The sequence below is a fragment of the Beta vulgaris genome, chromosome 3 (genome assembly GCF_026745355.1).
Source record: "Beta vulgaris subsp. vulgaris cultivar EL10 chromosome 3, EL10.2, whole genome shotgun sequence".
NCBI classification, from domain to species: Eukaryota; Viridiplantae; Streptophyta; class Magnoliopsida; order Caryophyllales; family Amaranthaceae; genus Beta; species Beta vulgaris.
This window is the reverse complement of record NC_079204.1, coordinates 13,577,896-13,593,710: the sequence shown is the minus strand read 5'-3', so window position 1 is coordinate 13,593,710 and position 15,815 is coordinate 13,577,896. Positions and strand designations below refer to the sequence as shown.

The following is a 15,815-nucleotide window of genomic DNA, read 5'->3' as shown; positions in this document are numbered from 1 at the left end:
TAATGTAGGAGACCAATTTATGTGTCAACTTAACAAACTTAATTACTTGTACTTTCAATAAAAAAAATCAATATGAGCTTGTAGATTAGCTGGCTAGTATATTTATATCTCAAAGGAGAGGTTGTGGTTTCGAATCTTAACACACACACATTTTTATTATTTAACTAGTTTTTTTGGCCCGGGTGATGCCTCGGGTCATTTACAATAAATAAATATGTTATTATTTTTAATTTCATAATTTATTTTGCTACTTTTCGTTTTTTCTTCTATTAAGAAATTGAAAAATTCACGTCACGACATGATAAGTAAATTTTTTTTTTGAAATTTTTGAGTTTGGAAACAATATCTTAAAAGGAATTGTAGTAAGAGAATATGATATCAATATTCTCTTGTAAGTTACGTAATAAGAGTTAGAGATGTATCTACTTGTTTAAGTCCTTTTAGTTATTTATAATTATTACAAGACTTCATCATGTTTTATTCGAAACATTAGACAACAAAGTAATAGAGTATTGATGGTTAAGCTCTTACTTTTCATTTCAAAGGTCACGTGTTTGATACTTTGCACTTACACATTTAAAAAAAAATGTGGAGTACACAAAGACATAAAACATTCGCATTAGAAATTTGAGGAGAGTGCCACGGGGCACATAGGCTTTTTTCGCACACCTTTGAATATATTTGTATAGATAGATTTGTCTCAATTGCTTGGGGGGGGGGGGGGGGGGGGGGGGGGAAGGAGAGAACCTATGGCAACATGACATTTGTTTTATTTGGGTTATATATAGACATATCAATTTAGAGGTTTAGTACAAAGCAAAACCCTCAAATCCGAAAAATGTTTTTAGAGAATGTACTTTTTCGATTTTTCTCGACTTGTTTGCTTGTTTTTTTTTTTTATTTTCTTCAAGATTATTGGGTTCGATGAACCCGTACTAGATTGATTATCAGCTGCTATTCCTTTTAACCGCTTCTCTTATCAAAAACAAGAATGACAATATGAGTTTTAACTTTTATAGTTTTTTATGACACAAAATTTTAAAAGTTTGATGCCGAGAAGAAATGAACCCGCAACTTGAGAATAGAGTAATGGACAAAACACGCTTTACTACTTACGTCAAACAACCACAATGTATAAACATACTATCAAATACTGTAACTAGGGGAGTAAATATATTGATTTTGCAATGAGGAAAATGTATTTAAAGTATGTACTTTTTCGATTTTTTGTGACTTGTTTCCTTGTTTTTTTTATTTTCTTGAGCAAGATTAAAATTATTAGGTTCAACTAAACCCATCCTAGATTAATTCACGGTTGTTCCATCTAATTGCTTCCCTTATCAAAAAAATAAGAAATGACATTATGAAGTTTAATGGAACATCAAGAGTTGAGGTATGATATCTTCTTTCAGATGCCATCAACGTAGAAAATTGCTTTTAGATCTGATTAATTTTAGTCAATTTCAACTCTTCGACCAGCAATACGAGAATGAAAAACTTAAGCAAGATTAAAAATGCCCTCACGCAGGATCGAACTACGGACCTTCAGTTTACAAGACTGACGCTCTACCACTGAGCTATAAGGGCTTTGATGATATATTGCCATTGTAAATTATATTGTATCTTCTCTCTTTCACAAGGTCCTCCTATGACATTACTGTTTTGCTTTTGTAGCATAGAGTGACAGTTCAAATCTCGGAGACTCGATCACCATCCCTAAGATTTGTAGACCTAGTCAATTAGAGGCGGACCTAGAATTTCGAATTTGAAAGGGTTTGTTTTTGGAAAAATAAAAAATTTATTCTTTTAATGTTATTTTCATTTTTATCTAATATATGTAATTTCATGACTTTGAAACCTTTAATCTACAACTTCAACCATTAATATTCATTCCTTATACCAAAAATTTTGTGAAGTTGATATGTATATCAATATATATTTAATGTTATATATTGAGACAAATTTGACACATCTCAATAGCATTTGTTTTTATATAGAGTATTAGTTAAAAAATTTAAAGGAAATAAATGTATGATGAATAGAACACAAAATCAAATATTGCAACTTTTTGAAAATGAAAAGAGGTCATTGTTATTTGTTAGAGAGTAGAAACACGGTTTAAAAGGTTCGTAGTTATAGATTTACAATTATCGGACATAAAATTACAAAAGATATAAACTTTGTAAATAACGAAGTGGAAAAACATAAACAAAAATTAAAGAGCAGATAAATGTATTTATTGGACAGTAGGAAAAAAAAATTCATAAGTGGCCAATGGCTTACTAGCTTGGATAAACTTTGTGAATAACGAAGTAAAAAAAAATAATCAGAAATTAAAAAGATAAATGCATTTTCTATAGTTAGAAAAAATTCATAACAGTCGCTTATTAGCTTGGAGATTCGAACACAGGACTTAAAGTTTCATGATTATAGTTACATAGACATATTAGCCACTACAACAATGCGCATTAGTGATTTTGACACGCGCGAAATCGTTTTTATCCCAATATGGATGGCTTGAAGAAGCAAATTTTTTTGAAAATTTTTGGTGGGGTTGAGGCCACCCAGGTTCCTATACTGAATCTGCCTCTATTAATCCAATGGTCAGACGAGAAGGTTCTGCTTCGATAAGTACGAGTCAGTTGTATTGGGTTATACAAGTTATTGGTCGGATCAGGTCAACATATGGGTTTATAGCGTCTTTCTATCAACCTTTTTATTTTATTTTTATTTTGCATATAAGAGGATTGCTTTTTGTTTATAAAACTATTATTTCATCTTTAGTATAATATAATGATCATATTAGTAACATCTATGTGATTTAAATGCATAAAATTGGTATAATTTAGATCAATATCAATAATACCATAAATGATGTTCAATAGTTACAAATTCAATACAAATAATTAGAATAAACGGTCTAATTTTAACATAAAATTAGACAAACTTAAGTCTGCATTTTCCTAACAATTCAATTCTATTTCATTCTAACCCAATACTATCCCTAGACATCTCACACTAACCTAGTTATCTATTTTCTTGTCCTTCCTTTATTTTATTGATTTTCGAATTATAGTAGATAATTTTTTAAAAATAACTCGTCAATCTTAACAAATGGATTAAACTAGTCACTAAATGGGTTAATTTCTAAAATTTTAGAAGAATGTCGTGTCAATCGGGTTGGGTCGTGTTTACCCCTAACCTATACCCAAAATTGTGAATTTGCCGGGTTCAATCATTCTGGGTTTTGGGTTAAAAAATATTGTTTAAACCCCAAGAAATTTGGGTTGGATACTAGAGTCGGATCATTTTTGGACAAATCTATCTGATTGTATACATATGTGATTATAGGTTGATTAGCTTATGAAAAGAATGGTTGTCCTCCATCCGTTTCACTATAATATACCTTTTAATTATAATTGAGAAAACGTGCAATAAATTAAAACATACTACAAATAAAAACTAAGGAATGGAACTCGAGCAGTGCGAAGATAGGTAGCCAGTTCATGGGCTTTCTAAACTTGTGAGTTATAACCGTGCCACTTTGGTGACGCAACACCAATGGAGCGTTTTGGCTATTGCTAGTATGTCCTTGATGGTCCACCATATAGAAAAATTGTGAACATGGGTTGTGCAGTTGTGCTTAGGCAGTGCACGAAGATCTCTAAGTCTATCTGGATCGCAAGACATATATTTTTGCTCTTAAGCACATTTCAAGGCATGTAAGTTGGCTTATGCTTCCATCAGGAGTGCACAATATGGCATAAACGCATTCTCCCTCTCCTATTTCTATTTGGGTTGGGGAAGCTAGTGCAATTCAAGCGGGACTCCTTAAATGAGCAATTTTGTACCACGAGCCATCTATTTGGATATATATCTCCGACTAATCTTCTTATTACAGGACGCTTACCTAGCCAATGCTGAGATCTAGCTCTACCCGACCTTTTCAGGTTCACTCCAACATTCCCTACTTGTCCGATTGTGCAGTTTTTGGATATCAAATCGTACCTCCCCAGAAGGTAATGTTGCCTAAACAGACCACCCAATATTAGCTATGATGATTCGATGAAGCCTGGTGGGAAGGATGTATCTCTTAGGTTGTGTGCCTGATTTGTTTGAGAGTTGAAAGTTACATGCTCTTGCAGTACTGTAATTTAGTTTGTGAGACGGAAGACATACTCTACAGTAACTTTTGGCTAAGGGAAACACAGAGCTCAGCCTTGCACTCTTCTCATATAATATTAATAGTCCTATATGCGTACGAAAACAAACAAAAGGTCAATTGCGTAATAATATATACGAAAAATTATTAATAAAGTTCATTGTATATTTTTCTTTTGTTTTCTGAAAGCCAATAAATCAATGATGATGTAAATATTTTATTAGTTGAAGATATATGATAAAAGATGGTGAATTTGTATTTTATTACTTAAGGGTATAAAAGGAATTATCATTTTTGGTGTCCCCCTCCTCTTCCCTTGTATAATACTAATCTTATATACACGCAATGCGTGCGAAAACATGTAGAAAATTATATTAATTACTATTTACATTTAATAAATTAGAGATTTTTTAATTTTTAAAAAATAAATGTATAAAATAGTGTCAATTAACAAAGGAGCCACAACCACTATAAAATGATAGTTTATAAGATACTCTAAATAATACTTCAATATAGTAGTTCATGGCATAATAGAGATAAAAACTTTTTGTGATATATTGATAGTTATCATGAGATTTTTCCCATAAGGGGTTTGTATATATAAAAAACGGTTATGATAATAAGTTACTGATTTGAAAAATCAATGTATATCTTTTAATTTTTCTTCCTCCTTTGTTTCTATTTCTCTTTATTTTATTAGATGTAATTTGCTTTATTAGTTGGGGGTAAAATAGGGATTATAAGATGTGTCCTACCTCCTCTTGACATATAGAATAGACCCTCTTGACATATAGAATAGAGATAGATGCGAGACGTCCCTCATGCCTCAAGTCTTTGCAGATGATGAAATTGGTTACAACATTGCAATTAAGGCCAAAAAATTCATCATACAACAATAATGTAAAATCTTGTACCAAAAAAGACACCACGGGGATATTTACAAAAGAAGGGAATTTTTTCCTTAGATAATGCAAAAGTGGGTTTTAATTTCCAAAATATGCCCAAAAAAAATTACAATTCCCTGCGTACCGTCCACGTAGGACGGCACGCGAGAATTTTTTTTTTTTTTTTTGTTTTAACCCACGGAAACCGCTACTCAAAGTAGCGGTTTAATTATAAATATAAATCGCTACTCTGAGTAGCGGTTTATAAAATATAAACCGCTACTCGGAGTAGCGGTTTATAAATATAAACCGCTATTCCGAGTAGCGGTTTACCCTGGGCAAAATATGGTAAGCAGATAGCAGTTTTCATAATAAACCGTTACTCGGAGTAGCGGTTTACCAAAAAAAAAAAAAAAAAAAAAAAAATTCTTGGCACTTGTAAACCGCTACTGCAAGTAGCGGTTTTACTAAAAAAAAAAATTCTCGCGTGCCGTCCTACGTGGACGGTACGCAGGGAATTTTAGTTTTTTTGGGCATATTTTGGGAATTAAAACCCAATTTTGCATTATCCAAGGAAAAAATTCCAAAAGAAGGGCTTATGCAAAAACTATCAAACTACTCTGACAAGACAATATATTCAGCTACTTCTCCTAAAATAAACAGATTGAGGTGATAATTTTATGGAGGTTGGTTATACTTTGAACTGTACCCAGCAGAAGACGGCGTACTGAAACGTGGCGTATGAGGGAAACTGCTAAGGAAATTAGTGTGTAAGCTTGTAGGATTTACAGCAGGGCTAATACTGCTGAAAGGCATTCTAAAAGCTCCAAACTGATCAGAGGATAAGTTATGAGCCAGCCTATAGCTGGTGTCATCGAAACCATATGGTGGAAAATCTGGGGAAGGTGGATCCAAGGAGTTTATGTTGGAGTCTATAGCAACGGAAACATTAGGGAAAACAGCATTTTGAGCAGTGTCTGTATGAGGACGCTTTTCTTGACTGTATCCTTGTAGCAACTGAGTTTTGTTAGTTGTGGCGTAAAATGCCCGTTTCCTCATGCCTATGGGATCTGACTGACAGCCAGGAGTTGTAGGAGCAAACTTTTTCTTCTTTCCCTTCTCTTTTTTGGGCTTTGAGGAGTTTCTTGCTTCCTTTTCTTGTTCTAGCTGCCGAATCTGTTGCTGAAGTTCAATAGGTGAGTATTCATAATCTAATTTAAAATCAAGAATGCATCTGATTACGCTTTGTAAAGCATGTATTTGTCTATTTGCACACTTGTTCTGCGACTTAATCGGACAGTTGAAGTTTTCGCATGTCTTCAACGCAGTTGTCTTGGTATACTCCAAGTATGCTTTCAGTAAAGGTGCTGGTGGAAACTTATCAGCCAGATTAAATGCACATATACAACGAACAGCCTCAAGCCGCTTATTCTCCTTGATAAGAGACCGAATAAGATCTGCACACCGTCAAACAAAACCCACAAAATTAGATAGACAAGTTGGAAGACTTAATGTTGATAATATCACAACATTTCTATGAATGTCCCACTAGGTACATGCACTAACATTAATCAATTTATATGCATACTAACCACAAGTTGGCGATATAAGGGAGAGAAAGAAAGTAGCTATGGCGATAAGCAATATTGAACTATATACTAGTGAAGGTCAAAATACCTGGAATCTTTGCTTCCAAACCCAGAGCACGACATAAGCTACGATTTTGTTGAGATTCAAAGATATCATCCCTATCATACAATATTGTGAAGAGTGAAAGAATTTCGTCTGCTTGAAAGGAGCTTGATAACTTGTAGGCAGCTATGAACTTCAAAAAGCCAAAAACAAGGAAAGGCTTGGTACTCTCCATTGCTAATCTAGCCTTCCAACGAGCTGCAAAGTTCAGAGCTTCTTCTTTAAGCAGACAATTAATTTGTGGTGAGAGTTTCATCAGATGATCTAGTAAAAATTTGCAACATGAGATGTTGGTTTCACCCTGAATATCATCTAATTCCAAATAAAATTCTTGCACTACATTAAAAACAAGCTTAGCTGGATCTGAAGCATATAGAAGACAATCCAAAACCTTTTCTTCAAATAACTTCAGATCCTTTACATGCTTGATTAGATATGACTTCAAACCATTTCCATCCATCTCCTTGCATAAAGTGCGAAGCTCAATGGAAGAATCCGTGGATGGTGAAACAAATACATTCTTGACTGGTGGAGTATAGGGCTCTTTTTTCTGAACTTGTGGTGCCATGCTGCTCACTAGCAAGTGAAACATATTTATTAGACAGCTTATGATTCTCCTAATAATCAAAATACTAACATATACTTGAGAAAATTCTAGCAATTATTTCACCAGCCAATTGATAAGAAGAAATAATGCAGAGGCCAGCATACTTGAGGCAATAGCAGATTTTGTTTTCAACATTGGATATGCATCAATAATTTTAGTCTAAAGTAAATTTGTGGACGAACTTGAAGGACAGAACCCAAATAGAACCATCTACTTTAAGCTGGAAAAATGGATATAGCGGATAAAATAAAAGGACTAAAAGATCAAAGTCCACCATTCTGACTGACATTAGCCAGTAAACAGTTAACAGTCAGATACAAGTCATGGATCCCAGAAAAGGAAAAAACACTACAGATGTCACTCTTGGAAAACAGAAGTACTCAAAAGGGAGATATTAGCAGCTCAATCTCCATCAAGTAAGATGAAAATGGCTAACTCCTGATTCAATTACAATAGTGAGCTCCAAGGAAAAAGGATCGGGTACATGAATTACAAAACCTAGGTTCTTTGTAATGAAAAACATGTTGGGAAAAAGGAATACTTGCAAAAATCTATTACTAGAACGTGTAAAATCTAATTAAGTTTAACTAATACAAAAAGTCTTAAAAGTGTAAGCTCCTAAGTACTAACACTCTCTACCGGGAAAGGGGTCGAAAGGAGTGTTCAATAGAGGTGAGCAAAATCAGCAAACTAATAAACGAGAATCATGACAGGAGTAACATAACTCCAATTCCTAGCTTCAATCCAAACAACATTCAAACCACACAGAATTTCAGCAAATTTCCAACCACCTGCAAAATACGAATATTAACAAAACACAGCAAGAAAATCATGCACTTCACCAAGACTAGTACAGAAACTACATTGCAATTAATCAACAAAAACTAAGAAAGGCGAATGCTTCAAAGAACAGGAACTCACCTTCGCACTTTTGCAAAAAACTGAGTCTAGAGCGTACTTCACCTACCACTTTATGCTGCTCAACAATCTCACACAGACTCCTGAGTTCATCCTTGTCGAAATCCGACCACAAGCTATACACAACCACCAAAAGCAAGAATCCCAATACAACCATGTAACGCCTTTCTACTCTCATTTTAACACTCCACACGCCCGCCAATGCCCTCGCCTCCTCTCTAACCGCCTTCTTGATTTCCGGCTTCAGTTCCATCAACTGTTCCAGCAAAAGCACACAACTGCTCCTAACAACATTTCCTTCATACTCCAATTTACTCTTCATCAAATGTGGCGGGAAAAATCCTTCCATGGCATCTAACACCAGTTTTGCAGGATCACTCGATAACTTAATCGCACTCTTAACCTCTTCACCCATTAAAACATGATCATCAACCCTGTCATTCAAGAACATTTGTAGGGTTTTTCCATCCATTGTCACAAATAGTTTAATACAAGCATCTTGTTTACTGTAATCATCTCTAAATTCATTTGAAGCTTCGATTTTAACTACTACATTACCAGTTTCGCTCACCTTCAACCCTAGGGTTTTACATCGATCACAGACGTACTTTTCCGTGGATTTGAACTGCTTTTCTCTCAATTCGAGAAGCTTTTGACGATGTTCGCAAGATTTCTGAATCCAATTGAGGTGTTGTTCTTTTAATTCGAGTTCTTTGAAACGAATTTGGAGTGAAGATTGGATTTTCTTCATGGAATTCTGCAGAATTCTCCATTGTTGAGGAAGTTGAGTTTGTTGAAAAACTCGAAAAATGTCGCTAATTTGATGAGTTATTGATTCAGCAAGTTTTATTTCAGAATTGAGTTGCTCGGATGAATTCATTGTAATTTGAGAATCAACAATAAATTATGGAATTTTTTAAACCCTAGGCTGCCTCCATAATGAGAAATGAAAAATAACTTCCATAAATAAATTTGTTTTTTCTGTTTTTTTTACTCCTATGCTTAGTGATATTGACTTAATTTGACCCAAGGTCTTAGATACCATTCAACATATATGAAGTAGTTTAAAAAATAATACATCTATGCATCTTATATAGTCATCACTCATCAATGCAACTAAAGGGAATATGGACTCTCCAGGACAAATAGCTTATATCACGAACGATATCAAATTTCTGCTTAACCAATTTGATAGTTGACCTCTCACGTTGATTGGATTGTTAACATTGGTTATCTAGATATATTATCTTTTATTGTCACTCCTTCTCATACTTATTTACTCTCTTCTAGCTATCCTTATAACTGACGCAATAGGAGTTACTCTTGAGTGGAGGGTCTCCTAATGTTATTTTTCTTATCTTATTAAAAAAATCTATGCATTCTATGAATGCGTATGTATACACAAAATTTCGAGTCGAAATAAATAAGACTAGAAACAAAGTAACAAAGAAATTATATTTCAATAAATGTATTGAGTACAATCTCTGTAAACAGTTTATAATGAAAAATAAACTAAGTCCTCTGATTCTGTTTCGTAGCTTGAGAGTGACACGTGTTGGTGTCGACGTGGAGTTGAATGTAGACTGACCTGTTGTCAACGTCAACCTGAGTTTGAGTGTGGGATGACGTTTTGTCGACGTCAACCTGAGTTTGAGTTTTGTTTGGGTATATTCGAATGAGGGCTGACAAAGCTTGAATCTCAGTCGAATATGTTTGAGTGTATCTGAATAGTCGGCACAATTTTGATGTGCTTGTTGACTAGTTGCAGAGAGAATTCTAAGAGAATTTTATGAGCTCTTGAGAATAATGATTTTTCCGTCCCCTCAACTGAGAGATGTGAGGTCTATTTATAGGGAATGGAGATCCCTTCATGGACTTGGTAATTTATGGGTTTGGGCCCGTTTATGACTTGGAAGTTTTTACCTTTGCCACTTGACCACTTATTTGGACTAATAATCTGGGCTAGCCCAATACTTTATAACCCAAATTGTATTTGTTTAATCCAATTTGGATATGTAATTTGAGTGGGCTAAATTAATTAAATTGGGCTAATCATATTTATTTTAGCTCAATGATAATTAATTTATTTTCATGTAAAACACTAATAAATTTTTAGTGTCTACAAATTGCCCCCTCGAGACCATGTCATGTTCACGATTTGAAGTGTTTAATTGTGACGGGGTCTCGACAAAGTTGAGTTTGACATGATAATTGTTTGACAATCACCGTGCTGTTTGATAAATTTTTTTCCAATAGAGTGTTGAATTTTTTACAACTCTATCAAGTCTTGAACTTGAGAGTTCCGATCTCATCTCGGTTAGGATTTATTTTTTGTTATCAAGTAAAACAAATCTTATCACATATTGATATAAATTAACCAAACCTCGTCGGCTAACTCCACGAATCCAACGTGGAACTTCCATTGATTGAGGATACCAGTGAGTTATGAGTATCAAGTTGTCAAGCAAATCAAGAATTCAAGACTACATACAGGTTAGTTGATTTTTTTTTTTTAATTTTGTTTCCAAGTAATCTCAACATATATCCATACGTGGCTGTTGGACATAGCCTTCCTTGATATATTATGCTGCAACTTTGATTTTTTTTTTTCTTTCTTTTTGTTTGTCTTATGAATTCTCACGCTTGATGATCATACATGGAATTGCTTTTGTGATTTTTTTTTTTTTTTTTGTAATTCATGCCGCACCACAGTTTTGCTTTTTGTTTCTTTTGTGATGATTTTTTTTCCGAGCGACACCCATATATCCTTAGCCTTATGAATTGGGGTGTATAAATCAACCATGTGATCAAAAAGATGGTACAGTATGTAGCCCTTGCATAGAACTTCGTCTTCTTCGCGCTTCTTACGATCGGCCATGATTTGTTCCGAGTCTGTCACTTGGTTCAAGAAATGGTTTCAGATTACTGTCCAGAACATAGAATATCTTTAAAGCAATTAACAGAAATTTCATCTTCTCCTTCTAACGAGTGAAATTCGTCCCATCCAAGCGGTCGAGTTTTCCAATGTCACCAACAAAATTCAGAGTTTTCTCCATTGCGGAAATTAATTATTATACCTTAGGATTGTTAGAAAAATTATAAACAGTATGCTTAAGGACATGTTTACCCCTTTTAAACGTCTTTAAGGTATAATTAGCCCCCACTATAAACAGATTGCTATTGGGTTATGGCGTTTTCGTAGAAGGAGAGCAAGGCAACATTCTGCTATGTTTCATAAAAGTTTTGGCCCTTTTGTTTTTTTTTTTTTTTGAGTTTATGGTAATATATAGCAGTGGAGTTGGATTTAGCATCAGGGATGAATGAGTTATGATGATGGGTCAATGAGGATTTTGAGTGATGATTAATTATAGGTGTAGGTGTAGTGTGATGAAGTGGCGGTGGTGGTAGGAGAGAGAAAATTGAGTTTTTTTTTTTCTGAGATTTTGTGAGGCTTTATAACTCCATGTATGGAGTTTTGATGACATGCTCACGTTTTTTTTTTTCAACTTTTTTTTTGTTTTTTTTTTTTTTCAACAGTTTGGATTTTTGACATATTTTGTTTGACTTGCAGTACATCATATTTTGTGAGATCCTGAACTTCTAGATTTACTTTGAAGTTTTGCAGACGCCCAAAACTAGTGAGGTGATGAGTTTTTTTAAAACCCTTTTAGTCTAAAATATTGTGTTTGCATTGTTTGCACAATATCACTTTTTTTTGTGCATGTGTACCCGTGTTTTTTTTTTTTTTTTTTTTTTTTTTTTGTGTATGACAGGTTCACTTGAAGACGAAGACGAAGGCGGGGATTCCGTCGTGATGGGCCACATGTCTTTAGCACTGTGAGCCTGTCAGGGGTGTTATTCATATGTCTTTAGCACTGCGACACTGACACCTCCAGACAGTCCCTTGAAGACGAAGACGAAGGCAGGGATTCCGTCGTGATGGGCCACATGTCTTTAGCACTGTGAGCCTGTCAGGGGTGTTATTCATATGTCTTTAGCACTGCGACACTGACACCTCCAGACAGTCCCTTGAAGACGAAGACGAAGGCAGGGATTCCGTCGTGATGGGCCACATGTCTTTAGCACTGTGAGCCTGTCAGGGGTGTTATTCATATGTCTTTAGCACTGCGACACTGCACCTCCAGACAGTCCTTGAAGACGAAGACGAAGGCAGGGATTCCGTCGTGATGGGCCACATGTCTTTAGCACTGTGAGCCTGTCAGGGGTGTTATTCATATGTCTTTAGCACTGCGACACTGACACCTCCAGACAGTCCCTTGAAGACGAAGACGAAGGCAGGGATTCCGTCGTGATGGGCCACATGTCTTTAGCACTGTGAGCCTGTCAGGGGTGTTATTCATATGTCTTTAGCACTGCGACACTGACACCTCCAGACAGTCCCTTGAAGACAAAGACGAAGGCAGGGATTCCGTCGTGATGGGCCACATGTCTTTAGCATGTGAGCCTGTCAGGGGTGTTATTCATATGTCTTTAGCACTGCGACACTGACACCTCCAGACAGTCCCTTGAAGACAAAGACGAAGGCAGGGATTCCGTCGTGATGGGCCACATGTCTTTAGCACTGTGAGCCTGTCAGGGTGTTATTCATATGTCTTTAGCACTGCGACACTGACACCTCCAGACAGTCCCTTGAAGACAGTCAATCTCACCCTCGAGGTATGTTGTCTAACCCATGATTTTTTGTTTTGTTAAATGATTGTTCGTTAACCCAAAAATTGCTTTTGTTTTGATGTCGTCCTTCACTGTTTGCATTCTTGTGGGCTAGGAGTTAGAACTTTTTTTGGTGTGTGTGCAATTTAAACTCTTACTTGGGAGTTCAAATTTTCTTTGTCTTTTGCTTGGATATGCAGTTTACACTCTTGCTTAGGAGTTAGATTTTTTGGTGTGCAGTTTAGACTCTTGCTTGGGAGTTAGAATTTTTTGGTGTGCAGTTTAGACTCTTGCTTGGGAGTTAGAATTTTTTTTTTTTTTGGTGTGCCGTTTAGACTCTTGCTTGGGAGTTAGAATTTTTTTTTTTTTTCTTTTCTTGGTGTGCAGTTTAGACTCTTGCTTGGGAGTTAGAATTTGTTGGTGTGCAGTTTAGACTCTTGCGGGCCAGGAGTATTACAATTTTTGTTTTTTTTATTTCGCCGTTCACAGTTTAGACTCTTGCGGGCCAGGAGTATTACAATTTTTGTTTTTGTTTCGCCGTTCACAGTTTATACTCTTGCGGGCCAGGAGTATTACAATTTTTGTTTTTGTTTCGCTGTTCACAGTTTATACTCTTGCGGGCCAGGAGTATTACAATTTTTTTGTTTTTATTTCGCCGTTCACAGTTTATACTCTTGCGGGACAGGAGTATTACAATTTTTTTGTTTTTTTATTTCGAGTAATTTTTATGTTACCCTAGCTGCCTACGTACTTGTAAAATACCAACAAATTGCTTTTACAAGCTCAAGCCAACGTAGTTCAAATGCACTTTATTTCTTTCAACATATGCAGTTTATCCTCTTGCTTAGGAGTTAACGATGTTCTTACTTTTCATGAGTAGTAGCGCTTCAGAAACTTGTCGTTGATAGGCCCCACCCGTAATCCGTCAGCGTCAACAATTTTATAGGCCCCATTAGTGTACACCTCTTTGACAACGTATGGACCATCCCATTTAGAACTGAATTTACTTCCCGTCTTGCGAGAAATAATGATGGGTCTCTTAATTGCTAGGACCATGTCTCCTACTTGAAAGGAGCGAGGTCGAACTTTCTTATTGAAAGCGCGTGACAGGCGAGCTTGGTAGCACTCAGATTTTTGTTGTGCTTGGAGTCTTTTTTCGTCAAGCGCCTCCAACTCAGCAAGTCGGAGTTTATCATTTTCATCACACGTCAAGCCTTCCTGTATGGCAATTCGCAATGATGGAATTTGAAGTTCTAGGGGGAGAATTGCCTCAACGCCATACACCAACGAGTATGGGGTTGATTGTGTTGCTGATTTATATGTCGTTCTATATGCCCATAAAGCTTCCCCTATTCTTTCATGCCAATCACGTTTGGACTTGGCGACCACTTTGCTCAATAAACTACAAAGTGTCTTGTTGAACGCTTCAGCTAAACCATTTGCAGGTGCATTGTACATTGATGATCTATGTTGTGTGAATTTAAACTTCTCACATAAGTTTTTCATCAACTTATTGTAAAATGGTGTTCCATTGTCCGTGACAATTCGTTGGGGTACACCATATCTGTAGATGATGTGAGTACGAATGAAGTCAACAACATTTTCTTTTTTCACTTCACGTAGGGGGATGGCTTCTGCCCACTTAGAAAAATAATCAGTCGCTGCCAAAATATATGCTTGTCCAGCAGATGACTTTGGTGTAATTGGGCCAACTACATCGAGTCCCCATGCTTCAAATGGCCAGGATGCGACTGTGGGGTGCAATGGCTCTGGAGGTTGATGAATGAAGTTAGCGTGAAATTGGCAGGCTTCACATTTCTTTGCATAGTCATGCTATCTTGTACCATGGTTGGCCAATAGTAACCCATTCTTTTAATACGGTCATGTAGTTTTGGACCAGACTGATGAGCGCCACAGACTCCAGAGTGAGCTTCCTCCATGGTTTGTTTTGCTTCTTCATCTCCAAGACATCTTAACCAAAGACCATGAAAGGATCGTCGATAGAGAGTCCCCTTATAATATATAAATCGTGAGGCTCGACGACGAATCTCTGTCTTATGTTTTGGATCACTTGGCAATTTTTCATGTTCCAAATAATCGATAATTGGTTGACGCCAATCTTCTTTGTCGATTTGATAGACAGAGATTATGTCGACTTCTTCAGCATATTCGTCAACACCATCGTCATCAGGAGTAACAACCCATTGTTTGCAAACGGGTACATACATTCTTTCTTCTGCCCCCAGTGCCAAAGTGGCTGCAAGCCCAGCTAGCGTCAGCCATCTTGTTGGCACTCCTTGGAACATGTTCTAACTTGACGGTATCGAGTTTGTCAAGCAATTGTGATGCTTGCCTTTGACAAGGGATTAAATCATTCTTTTTGACTTCATATTCACCTGATAGTTGTTTTAGGACCAATTGGGAGTCCCCGTGAATGTCTAAATCTCTAAGTCCCATTTCGATTGCCATTTGGAGGCCTATTATGAGTGCTTGGTACTCAGCCATATTATTGGAGCACAGTTGAGTTAGCATAAAAGAGTATGGCAGTATACACTTTTCTGGAGAAATGAAGACAACTCCAGCTCCCGCACCGTCATGACGAGCGGCACCGTCAAAGTACATTTTCCAAGGTGGGAGTATTTCAATGAAAAACACGTCTTCACCTGGCAAATCATCTGATATCTCCCATTCTGCAGGGACTGGGTGGTCCGCGAAAAAATCTGCTATCGCTTGCCCCTTGACAGCCTTTTGCGGAACATACACAATGTCATATTGTTTCAAAGCATAGCCCACTTTGCAAGTCTGCCAGACAACACGGGCCTTGAGAGAATGTATTTTATTGGGTCAGACCTTGAGATGACATGAACTGTATGTGCTTGCA

The 15,815-nt window shown here is 36.3% G+C and overlaps 1 protein-coding gene and 1 non-coding gene across 2 annotated transcripts; both read right to left on the bottom strand.

The window, feature by feature from the left end:
• Window positions 1-1,515: 1,515 nt before the first annotated feature.
• TRNAT-UGU (transfer RNA threonine (anticodon UGU)) lies at window positions 1,516-1,587 on the bottom strand. The gene has a single exon. It is a non-coding gene; the product is annotated as a tRNA-Thr (tRNA).
• A 4,007-nt stretch (window positions 1,588-5,594) lies between these two features.
• On the bottom strand, window positions 5,595-9,303 carry LOC104888798 (FRIGIDA-like protein 5). The gene is made up of 3 exons (XM_010673880.4): window positions 8,267-9,303; window positions 6,724-7,314; window positions 5,595-6,503 (listed from the first exon to the last, which is right to left on the bottom strand). Exons 1-3 carry the CDS (start codon window positions 9,141-9,143, stop codon window positions 5,725-5,727), a joined length of 2,247 nt encoding a protein of 748 aa, XP_010672182.2. The 5' UTR covers window positions 9,144-9,303; the 3' UTR covers window positions 5,595-5,724.
• Window positions 9,304-15,815: the final 6,512 nt, after the last annotated feature.